The sequence below is a fragment of the Apteryx mantelli genome, chromosome 3 (genome assembly GCF_036417845.1).
Source record: "Apteryx mantelli isolate bAptMan1 chromosome 3, bAptMan1.hap1, whole genome shotgun sequence".
Classification (NCBI taxonomy): Eukaryota; Metazoa; Chordata; class Aves; order Apterygiformes; family Apterygidae; genus Apteryx; species Apteryx mantelli.
In genome coordinates this window covers 88,767,449-88,781,889 of record NC_089980.1, presented here as the reverse complement: position 1 = coordinate 88,781,889, position 14,441 = coordinate 88,767,449, and the positions used below count along the sequence as shown (strand labels likewise).

At 45.7% G+C, this 14,441-nt stretch overlaps 1 protein-coding gene across 1 annotated transcript in view; it reads right to left on the bottom strand.

Annotated features, from left to right (window-relative positions):
- The window catches only part of SCML4 (Scm polycomb group protein like 4), a 50,887-nt gene extending 41,628 nt beyond the window's left edge, over window positions 1–9,259 (bottom strand). Inside the window, exon 1 of the mRNA XM_067294799.1 lies at window positions 9,104–9,259. Within this exon, the coding sequence (XP_067150900.1) occupies window positions 9,104–9,259 (156 nt within the window). The remainder of the gene's footprint in view (window positions 1–9,103) is intronic.
- Window positions 9,260–14,441: the final 5,182 nt, after the last annotated feature.

Genomic DNA, 14,441 nt, shown 5'->3' with positions numbered 1-14,441 from the left:
TGTTTTTCAGTGGCCAGAGGTAAAATGCTGCAAGTGACAAGCCTAAGAATGAGAATGAATTTTTAGGCCTGCTAAATTTACAAAGAGCATTGCTTCTCTCAGAGTCTACACCCAGGCTGGAAATAATATAGGAAGTATATTTTCGGTAGAAATCAAGCCAGACCATTAGCTACAAACCCAAACCTTGAGCAAGTCCTGGTGGAGAGTAGAGGTAATTTTGGATAAAGATTTATGTTGTCCAATGATTTATGGTTATCTTTCAAATAATTGTCACTCTGTTTCAGTCCAACAGTGACATTTGGAAGCTGAGGGAGAGAGAGGCTGTTGGATTTAGTAGCATGCGTATTTCTACAAGAGTTTTTTTATCATTAAATTTTGGGGAGTTTGGATCATTCCCCTGATACTGACTTATTACAGCAAGGGATCAAAAAGAGAGAATTCAGGGTCTCTCTTGCTTTCAGTAGCATGATAGCCTGTGCTGGGATGTTACCTCTCAAAACAAACAAACAGAAATGCCCCCTTTGTTGAGGCAGATGGGATTTTTGCCCACCAGATCTCCACCAAGCCCTCCTCAAACTTGCAGCTCTACATGGCAGTCGTGGCCTTGAGTATGCCCAAAGGAGCATCTGCTGAGCGGTTGGTACAATGTGCCCCGATGTGCTCCTCGCCCAGGCACCCTGTAGGACCCTGTTAGCTGTCTGGGGCAGGCTATTTCTGGACTGTATTAAAAGTGCCAGGCTTGCTGGTACCGGTCAGAAAGACTCCATGAACTGTTTATTCAAACCCAATGTAAGGACACTCGGCAAAAGTCTCTGCATTCAGTACTCTGAGTGTCTTTTGGTATCAAACCAGGATGATGAGCAGGACACACAAAGGCAACATGGTCTTTAAGGCACATTTCCATCACCACTGTGCAGTTCTCCAAAGCAAAGGCAGCCTAGATTCCGAGAGATGTCCTATAAATTCTCAGTGGGAGTCTGGCAAAATTACCTTAAACCGGCTTTGCTTTCTTTCAATCTCTTTGCAGTTGGCTCCAGGTGGTCTGACCAAGGCAGACAGTGGCTAAGAGGATGCCCACCACTTTCTGCCTCTGCCATTGCATCGGTTCAGCTGCCTCAGGTCCCTTACCCGCACCAGCAATCAGTAGCTCAGGCTGGGGTGACTCCTGGGCACAGGCTCTGATTCCCCTGCGAAATGGAGGGGGATTCAGGATAGCTTCTCCTCCTCTGAACAGGGTGCACACTGCCTCCCCCCTCCCTGCCACTGAAGACTAAATTGCTTTGGTTGGGGCTAAAAGCCTGAAAAGGGAGCAAACTTTTAATAGGTGTATCTGAGATGAGCAATGGATTTTACCTCCCTAATGGGTGCAAGAAGTAAGGTGGGTACAGTGGTTCCTAAATTGTTTAGGATAATGGTGCAGAATGGTGGGACTGAAATACTGTGTACCAGCATCTGAGGAAGTAGCTCAATTTGTTTACTTATTTAGAAGGTAGTTGTGATGTTCGTACGCACTGTTCACTCCTACTCAGCATACTCCATATTGCGGCAAGAAAAACCCAGAAGTTTAAGGGATCCAAATCAGGGAAAGACAAGAGGGACCTGAATATGCTTAAACTTAATAATTTACTTAAATACTTTGCCAAGCCCAGGGTGAACCATTCAGTCCGTTACTGAATTATGCCCAGTTTGTTTTCCCAAAGACAGTCAATGACATGGAGCTCTGTAGGTTAAATGTTCATGGTTATTAAAAATTCCTCTTTTGTTTGGAGCATTTTTTTAAATACCCCTTTTGCTTTTGGATCAGCTGTAGCACCACACTAGAGACGTGGCACTTGCCAGTGCAAAGTCAAGCCCAGCAAAGGCCAAGGGGATCGAGGTAGGCAAGACGATTCACACACGCATGGGCACCAGCACAGGGCTTCTGCTCAGGGGGATGTGCTGGCTACATCTCCATAAATGATCAGGGATGCCCAAAATAACATGGCCATGCTCAGGCTGACTAACTGCAGCCAGAAGTTGCAAGGCTCTGTGAAAATATATATGCTTAGGCACAGGGTTGCAGTATGGCAGCTATATGGGACTGGAGACCCTGATCTGATCCCTGACTGACAGCAGTTCAACCTGCCCATGCTGCCGTGGCCTGAGAGAGATGTCTTGTCTTCAGTTTGGAGTCAGGACAGACCGGAGGCAGAGAGGTGGTGTTGGTTTGTTTTTAAGCAATTAAAGTAAATGGGAGGAAAAAGGTGTTACAAAAATCAAGGTCTGGATCCGGTTTGGGCTTTATCACATGTGAGAAGGTGAGAAGCAGCATGACATGTTTTTGTCTGTAGCAACATTCAATGACTCATTTTTTTTATGGGGAAGTGGGTTGACACTATGGAACTTTGGGTAGCCTTTATGCTAGGCTTCTGGGCTCACTTTTGCTCACACAGATGTATGCATACATATATAATATATACAGATATACATGCATGTATTTATACATAATATATACATATATACATGTATATACATCTATGTATGTGTATATATTATATATAAATCTATCTATCTACGCCTATATAAGTATACACACACTCACACATACATATAGATAATATTTTGGAGACAGCACCCCTAATAACTTCTGTTTCACTTGTGCGTCAGCTCCTCATCCTGCTTAGTGACTCTCAGTCCGGTGGCCCAGCCTGTCTCCCACACCTGCCCATCAGTCGTCTCTGCAGAGTTCAAACCTCGCAGCCCCGCTGCACGTGAGCTGCTCTGTCAGCACGTTCGGCCGAGGGGAAGTGCAGGTTTGATGACATCCCCCTAGACTGCTTGCTTTCTTCTGTTTCTTGGCTCTTGGAGGCACAGCCAGGCTTATGTCGAAGAGCAAATAAACACAGGGCAAGACTTGTGTAAACTCTCCAGCTTGGAAGCCCCTTCTTGGCTGTTTGCTGTTTCAGTGAACAGTTTACTGCAAATTTAATTGCAACAGTATGTGCGGTGCAGCCTCTGGATACAGTTAAATGCCATTTTTATTAGGGGTAGCAGGGAATGTTCCTTCATTAGATCAAAATAAAACAACGCCTGATTACAGAAGACAGTACAGTAACGAACACTGCTGAACTACCTTCTGGACACTGAAACCCTGAGTAGTCGCTGAATATCACTAGGTGCAGATCTCCAAGTATTTAATTTAAAGATGTCTTTTCTTGGACTGCTTCTTCTCTATCAAAAAGTCAACCCAATCAACTAGCTGACTGACTGAGAGCTTGGCAATAACGAACGCATTCGCAGGAAAGTGGAAAAAGCAGGGAGGAAGAGAGGGAGGGAGAAGGAGTCAGAGCAAATCTGTCAGTGCACTATGGGGCACCTTTGCAGTATGGCGTTCAAATCAGCTTTTGAATGTCAAATGTCATCAGTTTTTAACGCACACAGCAGCAAAAAAAGGCCATGGTTGGTTTAAGACAAGATGTGCACCCACTCACCCAATCTTATGGGCCTCCTACCATGAAAAAGAGATCAGAGAATGTTAATCAGGGATTTAGGGAAGAAAATAAGTGTGCCTACTTCACTGAAGTCCCAGCACATTAGATGCAGAGAGGACTTGGGCTGATGTGTCTTTGATGCCGCCTGGATGCACTATTTCAGTATGCAGCTGCTGCAGATGGGGAAGGCACCTCGGGACTCATGTGGGGGCTTCTGCTACAACTTGCACACCCTTACCAAGGACCCAGGAGAAATCTAGCGGTTATTTCTATCATCCCACACTGAAAAAAGTGAAAGAGGAGGAAAAATGTTCTCAAAGTAGCTTTTTTTCCTCTGAACAAGCTCTCTGCCAGCTTGTAGAACAATGTAAAAGAAAAGAAAAAGGAAAGAAACAAGATAAATCATGAAGTGAAATGTTCTGGTGATTTTTTTAAACCACACAGATTATTGATCCTCATCTTTATGGCTCCCATTTCCTCTGTTTTCCTTGTCCCTTGTCCTGACAAAAAAACTGCTAGAAAAAGCTGGGGTTTACCCTGTCCCCATGGGCTTGCATCCTTCCAGGCAGGAGGGCAGAGGCATGTTCAGGCCATACTAACTTTTGCTGTTGGACAGAAAACCACCTTGAGCCAGTTCAGCTGTGAATGGAAACACACACAGATATGAAAACCTGGGCCAGTCTGGTGCAGGGTTTTGACAGTTGAGCAGAAAGATAGCACTAAACCTTGTTACATTAGACTTGCACCCAGAGAAGCGTAGAGATTTCTTGCTACTAACTTGATTGAAGCCAGAAGAACTTGTTCAGCACTGAGCCCTAGCTGTTCAGGATGAGCAGCTATCACAGGATGGAGGTCTTGGGGGAAATCTTCCCAGGGGAGATCAGATCTACGATGTAAAATGTTTCAGATCTGCAGCTGGGCCCACGAGGTGGCAGCCAGCAACCCAACCACAGCGTCCCTGCAAGCAGTGGGACTCATGCACCAGGTTTGTTTAAGGGCTCAGCTTCATACCTTTCCCTGTGGGATGGGGACCACCACTGGCCTGGGGGTAAGGCAAAGGTCCCTGGTCAGAAGGGAGTTGAAACAAGCACTGCAGAGCTCCAGAGCACCTTGTGCTTGCCGAAAAGGGTCTGTTTTCCCTTTAGATCAAGCACCAAAGATTGTAAAGGTCTTTGTAACTTCAGGCTGCCCCACTTTGCACTTTCCTATTATGGCCATCTTTATGATGAATCTTCAAGCCCATAATTTCATATGGCCTCTCTCACCTCTTGGATCCTCGCGTTGGGCTGGACAGACATCTCGCCAGATGGATGCTCTTGCCATAATATGGGAGTAGCCCCAGTGGACAAATTGCCCTTGGGCTGCTCTGATGGGGCCGTAGTTACATTGCACCTCGGGATTGTGCCATGGGTAGGGGGTCTGCTTTGCTGCAGCGCTGGCCCCATCAGCTCTGCCCCACGAGTGTCTCTGTTGCTGTGATGTCCTCTAACGTGGCTAATTCCTCTAACACTGCTAATACGGCCCTAATACTACGCTAAGCTCGGTGCAGCCTTCTCTTGTACAGCTGCAGCACTTCTCCACAGCAGCTCCCAGGTGCCAGGTCTTGCCAGGCAGCTGTTGGGAGCTGCCCCTTATTTACAGCCAGAGAAGTAAAACCAATTCTGGTTAACTCCATCCTGGGCTGCCAGCACAGACATTTTCCTAAGGAGATTTAGATAGTCAGAAAGAATGCTGTATTTAAGGAAAACGTAGCATTTTATGACAAATAGCTCTACAACAGATACAAAACATTTTTTTGGAAAAGCAGCTGATGAAATTTTATAACCACAGCTGTGAAAAATAAGCAGGATAGCTGGAAAAAGGTCTTTACTCTGGTGTGAAGCATGATGAAACGCCATTTGTTGATGAGCACCTTAGGAAGACACAGATATTTGCTTTTAAAATCAATGAAAACAGGCAATGGGTCATCTGGCTCTATAGAGCCTGTGATTAAAAATGTCTGTTATTCACATCTCGGTCAAAATAATTTTAAATCTAGGCTGTATATTCCTAGTTTGCTAAAAATTCAGAAGTATTTTTCCATCTGTTCTGTAATAATTCAGCTATCTGGTTGCTACAAAGAATTTGGTTGTCTGCCATTTGGGCATGGAGTCATTTTTTAAAATGCATTTAAGTCTCATGGTATCTGAAAGTCATACAATTAGTGAGCTAATTAAATCAAGCTAGAGTTACCCATCAAAAAATGTAATCTTTGACTCGCACTTAGAAATTGTTTTTTATGGAGAGCGGGTCACTTCAGCTGAGTGCACCATGTACAAAGACTCCTAGTGGAAAATGTTGCCTCGGTGTACAAATGCTATAATGCAAATAAATAGCACAAGACTAGATGTCTCAGATGTTACAGATCATGAGTGTCAGGTTCAGAAACTTAAGCCATCATTTATGAAAGGATGCCTTTTTTTCTAGCTTTCACTCACCAAGAAATAACACTGTGCCACTGAAGATGCCATTCACACATGCAGGATGCCAGAAATTATAATCTTAGAGCAGACTCCGTCAACAGTGGGTGACCCTGACTCTCTCCTCTCTGCCCCTTCCCCTCGCATTGCCGCCGTGCACGGTGCCACCGCCGACTGCGAACGGGGCCGCACTCCTGCGAGGATGCAAAGGTGCCGCGGCGCCAGGTGGCAGGTCCTGACAGAGCCAGCAGCAACGCGATGATTTACACCAGGCAACATCTGGGCCGGGAAGATCGACCTCCTGCTCCCGAGCAGCACCAAGCGCTGCAGCCAGGTGAAACACACTGTCGCCCTCCCTGCTAAATCTCTGCAGCCCAAGAGCAGAAATCAGTGCAGCCCCTGGTGTGGGGACCAAGTGCTGGGGTCCTGCTGCCAACCAGATGCCGGAGACATGCCTGGACACATATTAATCAATTAATTAATTAAAATCTAAAAGAGACATGAATGATTCAGACCATGGAATACCAAATCCTGTTCTCTGAAGACAGGCAAAATTGGTCTGTGATGCTGGGTGCGTGTGAGCATGGCAAAAAAAAATTCCCCTTGAAAGAGGAAGGGGGTAATGGAAATCAGACCTTCCAGCTGCTTGGACTGCTGACACTTTCTAGGTCCAAGGTGCAATGTCACTGCAGCGCTTTAGCAAATAAGGCTTTTTCACAGGTGGGTGAGTGCATCTGAGGTGGAACAGAACAAAATCCCCAGCATTTTTTTCAAATTATGGATGAAATGTAAATGCAGGAATAAGAAATGGGGGGCAGCCAGACAAGCAGGGGCAGAAGGGCTGGGGTCTGCTGAAACTCTACATGCAAGATCATTGTGATATTTGGCTAATCACTTAATCTTCTCAGGGACTCACTTTCACCACATCTCCAAAGTATTTTTATGGCAGGCTTGGAAAGCATTTGGGCAATTTTGATCTGAAGATCCTACAAGTCACCCAACATTACTGGTAATAATTTAAATTACTGGTAAAGAAAAGTAACTAAAGTAAAACTGTACAGATGTTCCTGTCCCAGAGTTTTAAACTAATACTAAAGTGAACAGTAATCTCTTAGTAGGTCCATATCCCATGTTTTATAAAATACTAGAATAATTGCCCCCCGTCTTAGCCTGGGCATGCAGTCCTATTTTGGACTACTGCTATAAATCTTTGCAGTAATCCCATGAGAGATATCTGAGCCTTCTGTCAGATTGGCTCTGCTTGGCCACTGCTGTTATACCATTCATGTTACTAAAGCTTACGGTTTTTCAGAAGAAATGGGAAACTGCTGCTCCAGCTGTTCCTTAGTCACGTGAGATCTACTTTCAGCACATGCAGGGCTCTGGGTGGACATTTCCACCATGCGTGGCAGGGAGTTAGAAGAAAGAAGGTGGAGGACAGGAGGAAGAAGAAGGTCTGGCAGAGGATGAGAAGGGGGGGGGGGCAGGCAAAGAGAAGAGTAACTGGCTGCAGGTAAAGCCAAGACCTGAGGAGTCAAGAAATTCGGTTCTGTGTCCTGAGCTCAGCGGGCAGTGCTGAGCACGGTGCCTTGCTCTCTCCCGTGACCTGGCTATCCCAGGAAAGAGTAAGGCACTCCTACAGCCAAGGGGTTGATTATTCCCCACTAGCACTGCACATACAGGTATGGTTTCGGAGAACAAAACTGGGAGATGAGGAACAGCAACACTTAGGCTATTGCAAGTTGCTGTCAGTAAAGCCAAGTACCAGAGGACGAAATGCAGATTTTAGCAATATCCAGGGTCGAGCCCTTTTTTAAGGAAGACCGGGGAAGGCTCTATACATGCACCATTTGTGTTATTTGTATTTCTGTTTAGACACTGGGAACTTAAGAGGTTGTTGTTTTCTAGCATTCAGCAATTTGCCATCTTTGGGAAACAGACTGCATATCTGTAACTGTTCCCATTAAAAACAAAGACTGTGAATAACAAACATGTACTGTATACCTACCTAGCTACAGAAATAGATGGAGAGAATAACAAAGCCCTTTAGTCACAATGAAGCACCTCACTGCGGTGTAAATCATTTTCACTAATATAAATTAATAATATATTAATTCCTAATAATAAATTAATTCACTAATAAATTCCCCTCCTCCTAGCACCACTATCACTTTTTTTGCCTGGTCTGAGGAGCAATGATCGCCTGTGCTGTGCCCTGGCTCACATATCCCACAGCCTCACACAGGCTGGAGCTGAATTTGGTCTCTTATCTTGACAACGAAAGCTAAGGATGACACTTTCCTCGCTAAGAAAGTTGTTCCAGTTCACTGCTGGTGATAGCTTTCAAATCTACACTCCTGGCCTAGATTAAATGAGGTTTGTGGTCTTCGTCCAACTCCTGCTGGGCAAATGTCCCCATGACACTGATTTACCGTCACAGCCAGCGGCGCTGTCAGCTCTTTCAAGGGCGTGGAGCAAGCTGTCCTCCAACTTTCAGAAAAGGTCCTCTCCGAGGAGATGTGGGGTTGGGAGATGCCGGCCCCACTCCCGCCTGTGCTGAGGTTACCTCCAGTCCCCCGGCAATGCAGCCTGGCATTAGGATAACAGTTTATTTATCTCTTCAGTCTTGCTTCTCTGCCTGGGTAGTGTGGAGAGCTGGTTGCAATTTTCCACCAAAGTTAGCAGACAAATAATTAAAATAGCCTTTCCTTCAGTAATAGAAATCTCAGCACTTTCTAAAATATCCCATTTTTTTCTATGAAAATTGGCTTTGCTTTCTTCTTTCTTTTCCCCATTTCCCACTTCATCCTTTTCTTTTCTTTCCATTTTGTTCCATTTCTCATCTTTTCCAGTGAAACAGAAAAAAAAAGGGGGGGAAAGTGAAAAATCAAAGGGAAACACTTCTCAGAACATGTGCAGACATCTCACAAAACACAATGGGAGATGATTTATTTTCAAACACCTCAAATTAAAACAATTTTTATGTTTGTTTTTAATATTTCTTTTTTTTCATCAGCTTAAATAGAAGAGAAACTGGTTTATTTTCCTTTTGTTGCATTGCTCTACCCAACACTTTCACAACTTTACCTCAATTCTTGAGTTTCATCTGAAATTCTAGGACAAAATTCATTAAACACAACAGGAGATGGAGCAAGTGTGTAAAAATATACCTACCTTGTACCCAGGTTTTCTCCCTCTCTTCTTTGGGATCTTCACTCCTGGCAAAGAGACAGCTGGCGCTGAGTAAAGATTGTGAACAGCCATTTTCATGGGAGCAGACTGGAGCGGGGGCCGTCCTCGTTTCCTCCCCGGTATTCTGGGAGACTGCATGTCAACGGGGTCCAGCCTCGGTGGCAGGGATGACAAGTGACTCATCTGCACAGGTGCTATGAATCAACCAGAAGAGAGAAGAAAAGAGCTTTGGTTTTTTTGATTTTTCATCTGAAGGTAAAGCAGCACAAGCATTTTCTTGTGTTAGCTTTTTCTCTTTTACCATTTCTCATAAAGCAGCAGTGAATGTGCTGTAGACACACACTTCTGGGTGCGATCCACCTGACCACACTCAGCTCAGCTTCTCCAAAGCAGGACAAAAGGTAGTTGTGGCCATTTCTCTCTGCTGACTGCAAATATAGTATAGGGAAGTAGCTCAGATGGAGAGGTCTCTATTGCAGATGCCTACTAGGTGAATCCCACAGTTGTCATCTTAATCCCACATCCAGCAGGTTGGCACAATGAAGGCACAATCTGGTGCTGATCAGGATCAGTGAGAGTTTTCCCATTGCCTTCAGCTAGCGCTTCTGGGTCTCTGGTGCATGCTTATTTTCCCATCACCAAAGAACTGGTGAGCAACCACAATGATCACTGATCGACCTGGTCTGAATTCAACATTTCAACCCTGCTTTGAGTGCGGATTGGAGGAGATGACCTGTTGCAGTCCCTCCAGACCTGAATTATTATAGGATTCCGTGATTCTGCAGTCATGGGTCTGATCCTGCAACCCTCCTTCACCTTGGAAGCACTTCTGATACCAAAATGGACTTCCCTCCATTTCCTAGGCCTCCGTCCTGAGCTGGGAGCACAACGGGGACACAAGGCTGCCTGTGTAAGGGGAGCCGCATTAGAGGAGAACTGCCAAACGCTCACTCTCTGCAATTGTTATAGCATCTGTTCCCATGTGCGTTAGTGGTGGGCTTTTGAATGTATTCCATCAAGAGCTGTTATTTCATCACAGCTCCATGCAGCTGATGAAGTCAAGCAGGGGTAATGGAGTGGAATCCAGCCCATTTTCTTCTGTCCAAGTTTTAATAAAGAAAACAAATATACAAACATACACAGAGTATCAAGGGAATACACAACATTCTTCACAGCTTCTGGCAAAGGGCACACGCTAACAAAGGACAAAAGGAAAAACCTGGATGTTCTCAAATGTTGGTTTGTCCAGGCGCCTACTTTCCTGACTGTGGACAGAAGACCAGTCCCAGCCCCAGTATGCATACATCGCTAAACATAAGGGTATTGCCAGTTCTCATGCTTTTATGATAGGCCTGGCAACAGCTGACATTTTCAATTTCATGCTCCCTCAGGCCAGCGATAACAGAGGGCTCCTTGCTCTCCATTTTTACAGAGAAGGTTTCTAGCCCTCCTGATTACAGAGAAGAACCTTAAGATGTGATCCCAAAGCATCCTTGAAGCCCAAAAAGCAGAAGGCAACTAAAGATTTATAATTACTACAAAAAAATTACAAATATTTACAAGATCTACAAATTGCAAAATCTACAAGTGTATTGCCACATTTTAAAATCTCATAATTTCAGAACCCAGTATGATCAGACTGATCAGTATTGACATTGCTGATAATGAAAATTAAGCTCCCACTTACTGTGAAGGGATACCTACCGCTTGACAGGGGGCCTCCGCCTGGTAAAAAGTATCTGTAGTTCGGGGGTCTCTGTGCCTCAGAGGCAAACATGCTTTGCCTAGGCAAAACTTTGCAAGCGTGACTGACTGACAAGCGACTCATTTCTCCAGTCTTATCCCTTCAGCAGTATCCACAGTCTGCTGTCGGATAAGAAAACTAAAACTCTCCTAGCCCTACCCTCCAGTAAATGCATGTATTTGCAATATGTTGAAAACTGATCTTTTAATAACATTAGAAATATCTGCTCAATTCACACAGATCCATTACATATGGCAGGAATTATAGATTGACTATAAAGTGTCTGTTCTTTAACATCAGCTGCCTAAAATGTTCATGCAAACACTGAATGTCTAACACTGATCAGAGCAAGTGCCATATGATAAATTTGCAGCGACTAATTTACCAGCATGCCCGGGGATGCTGTGGTTAGGTTGCCTAGATGGACTCAGCCAGCTCAGTGACAACATGAAAGCTTGCCATGTGGGTTTGATTTCTACCAAAGTAAAAGTCTTGTGCATGTGTGCAGATGACATTTTCAGGGTTAAAAGCAGCAGGCTTAATGCAGCAGAAGTCAAACAGAAAGGTTCTGCATCTCCTTGAGCATCGCAGCTTACCTTCTGTCTTGAGCGGTGTGTATTTTCCTCCCTGTAGTGCTTTCTGAAGGATGCCCACCGTGTCTCTTCCACCTCCCAAAACCAAAATTCCCCGGCTGGTTACCAGCTGGCTGTTGGCAGGGAGCTCAGCTGGGAAGTGCAAGGAGTGCACTGGATTTGCTGCAAAAATAAGCCAGTGCTGGGAGCGCGACTTTTCATTTTGGTTTCCTTTAAACCAAGCCTGGTTTAAAGCAACGTGAGCTTTTGCAGAGGAGCTTCACAGAGACCAAGGAAGGCAAAACCAAGGAAGGCTGCTCCTCCTCATGTGGCCCATTTTGGTGCTGAGGGGACTGTAAGTGACACCCTTCAGGGCTCACAGCAGAGTCTGGAGGTTCCCCAGCAGCAATACCTGCTCCCTGAAGGACAAATCAGGCCATGGAGTTGTGCTTGCAGCTGCACCCTGGCCCACACAGTTTGCCATTTCCCTCCAACGCTCCCTACTTCTGGAAAGGGCAGGAAACCTTTGACCTCCCAGGCACGGCTTCATTGCTGAAGCACGGGTGACGGCTGGTATTAAGGTGCCTAGAGCGTCTTGCCAGGCCTTCAGCTGCTGTTTGAGAAGGGCACAGCTTCCCTGCCGGTCCCTCTGCCAAACCTGCTAGCCCCATGCAGGCATCTCGCATCCCCTGTGCTGCTTCCACAGCACCAGACATTTACATTTGCAAAACTGAATCTGTCCCAGTACACCTCCTGCTTTGTTTTCCTTACATATAGTCCCTGCTGTGTGAGCTCAGATGATGCCAATGTGATCCTACATCCTGCATTACAGAGGCATGGGTTTTCCCTGAATGAAGTTGGATTTGGACAGAAGCAGTGGTTCCCAAAACCGGTTGCAGGCTGGGGGCTGTGACCCACTGGTGGGACTTGGGAGCTGCAGGGACCGCTCAGCAGGGATCACCTCCCCGCCAGATGGGGACAGGAGCAGGTCACCAGCCCCTTTGGTTTCCCAAGAGTTGGTTCTGCATTTTCCTTTGCCCAAAGATTGCTGTCAGTCAGCATGCTTTTTTCCTGGGTTGTGTTTTTAAGGGATACTATTCCCTTCAGGCCAGCCAGGAACAGACCATGTACAAACTCACCTCCTATCTAGGCAGTGGGGGAGCACGGGGAGGCGGCTGCATGGCTGGGTTTCACAGCAAGGCTTGGTAAGTAGTGCCGTGTCGGTGCACCGTGATCAGTGAATAGCACGGACAGGACTTCTGGCCCACAGCCATGGTGGGACAAGCACATAGTTCAAGAAACTAGTGTCCCCTCTCCTCTGACAGAGTAGCTCCACCCCATAGAGGGGTAGGGGACCTGTGGAGACGTCTTGCTTCTCAGTAAAACGAACCAGCAGTGGTGTGTCAGCGGCTGAGCCAATAACCAAAGATGAATGGTGGTAACTCTTAGCCAGAGGGCTAGTAGCTAACAGCTGAGTGGTGGCAACCTCCGAAGCACGTGAGTAATGCCACAAGGGCTTGTGTGACTGCACCTCAACAAAGCCAATGTGTCACCCTGGCAAGACTTCCCAAGTACCGGAGGCATCTGGGATAGCTCTGATCTGTGCTACACCCACAGCGCAGCTTCTGGAAAGCTTGGTGGCTTCCAGGGAAGTTTAGAGAACCTGATACCATTTAACAATGAGTTGAAGGAAGACAAATCACAGCCTACTAACAAAGACACCACCTCCAGTTCAGGAAAACACTGTGGTAAAAATAGGCTGGGAAAGTTTCTTGGGAGGGAAGTCCCTTTATTCTTGCCCTGTCCTTATTCTTTTCCTGAGGAATTAGCTTTGGCATGTTGACCCTTCAGTCTAACCTAGTCAAAGTCTATCATCACTTTTGTATTCTTAGTTTAAAAATAACAGCAGGAAACTGCCTTAGGTTTACGGCTTCTTTTCACTTATGTAGGACTAGACATAGAGTAACTTTTCATTACTTGTCTTTCAAACACTACAATCTGAGAATTTTATTTCCAACCCTGCCTTCCACATTCCACTATTAGATCCCAGGCAGGTGGTAACAGAAAAACACCTCTCCCTATTCTGCCACCCGGGCGAGAGCTGCACAAAGGGTGAGATCTTGCCCCCTCCGGGCAGCAGAGGCTCTGCTGGTGCCCACAGAGGAGCCAGAGAAGCTTGTGTGCCTCTGCTGGTCTCCGCTGGTGGAAGGCCAAGGATGGAGAGAAAAACATACCCTAGACCAATGCTGATGAGTGGTAGGAGGTTTCTAACAGCACGTGCTTTGTGTTGTGCTTGTCTTACATCAGGTGATAGTATGTATACTATATGACTAACACCACAACTTACTGTACTGACAGCTGTACCTGATAGCTGAGGGATCTTTAGTGCATCTCCTCTTAAGCTGAGTACATTTGATGGACTGCAAAGACCCTTTCTTAATAAAAATAATAGCCTGCAATAAATGTGGCTTTTAACCTGTGCTCCAGTAACTGCAAGGGCTGAAGGTAAAAATATCACATTAAATTCTATATTGGTAATTCCAGAGGATGATCATTTAATCCAGGTGTACACCAGGTCTCATGCAGACTTCTGCCTGGATTGGCGCAGGGATGATTCTGGCACAGGGAAGAAACAATCTATTTGTACCTTAAGCCAAGCAAGCTGCAAAAGTATGGTCAGGTAGAAAATATGCCCATTTCACAGCAGCCGAAGGAGAATTCCCTATGCTCCCAGTACAGTCGCTGCTACCAGCTACAAAAGGCTCTGGCCCAGGAGTCCCCAAGTTTCAGCTGAGCGCAATGGGAAGCTGTGTGCAGAAGCCTTCTTCAGGCACTGAAATCTTATTAGATGGCAGCACTTGAAGACCTGCCTCCAACTCTTGACCCCTGCAGAGCTTCTTGTTGCCCAGTTCTAGGCACTCAACATCCATATGTAGAAAAGACATAAACTTTTCATAAATCTCGTGTGGATTTACTTCAGCCATTGAACAGTTCAGGAAAGCAC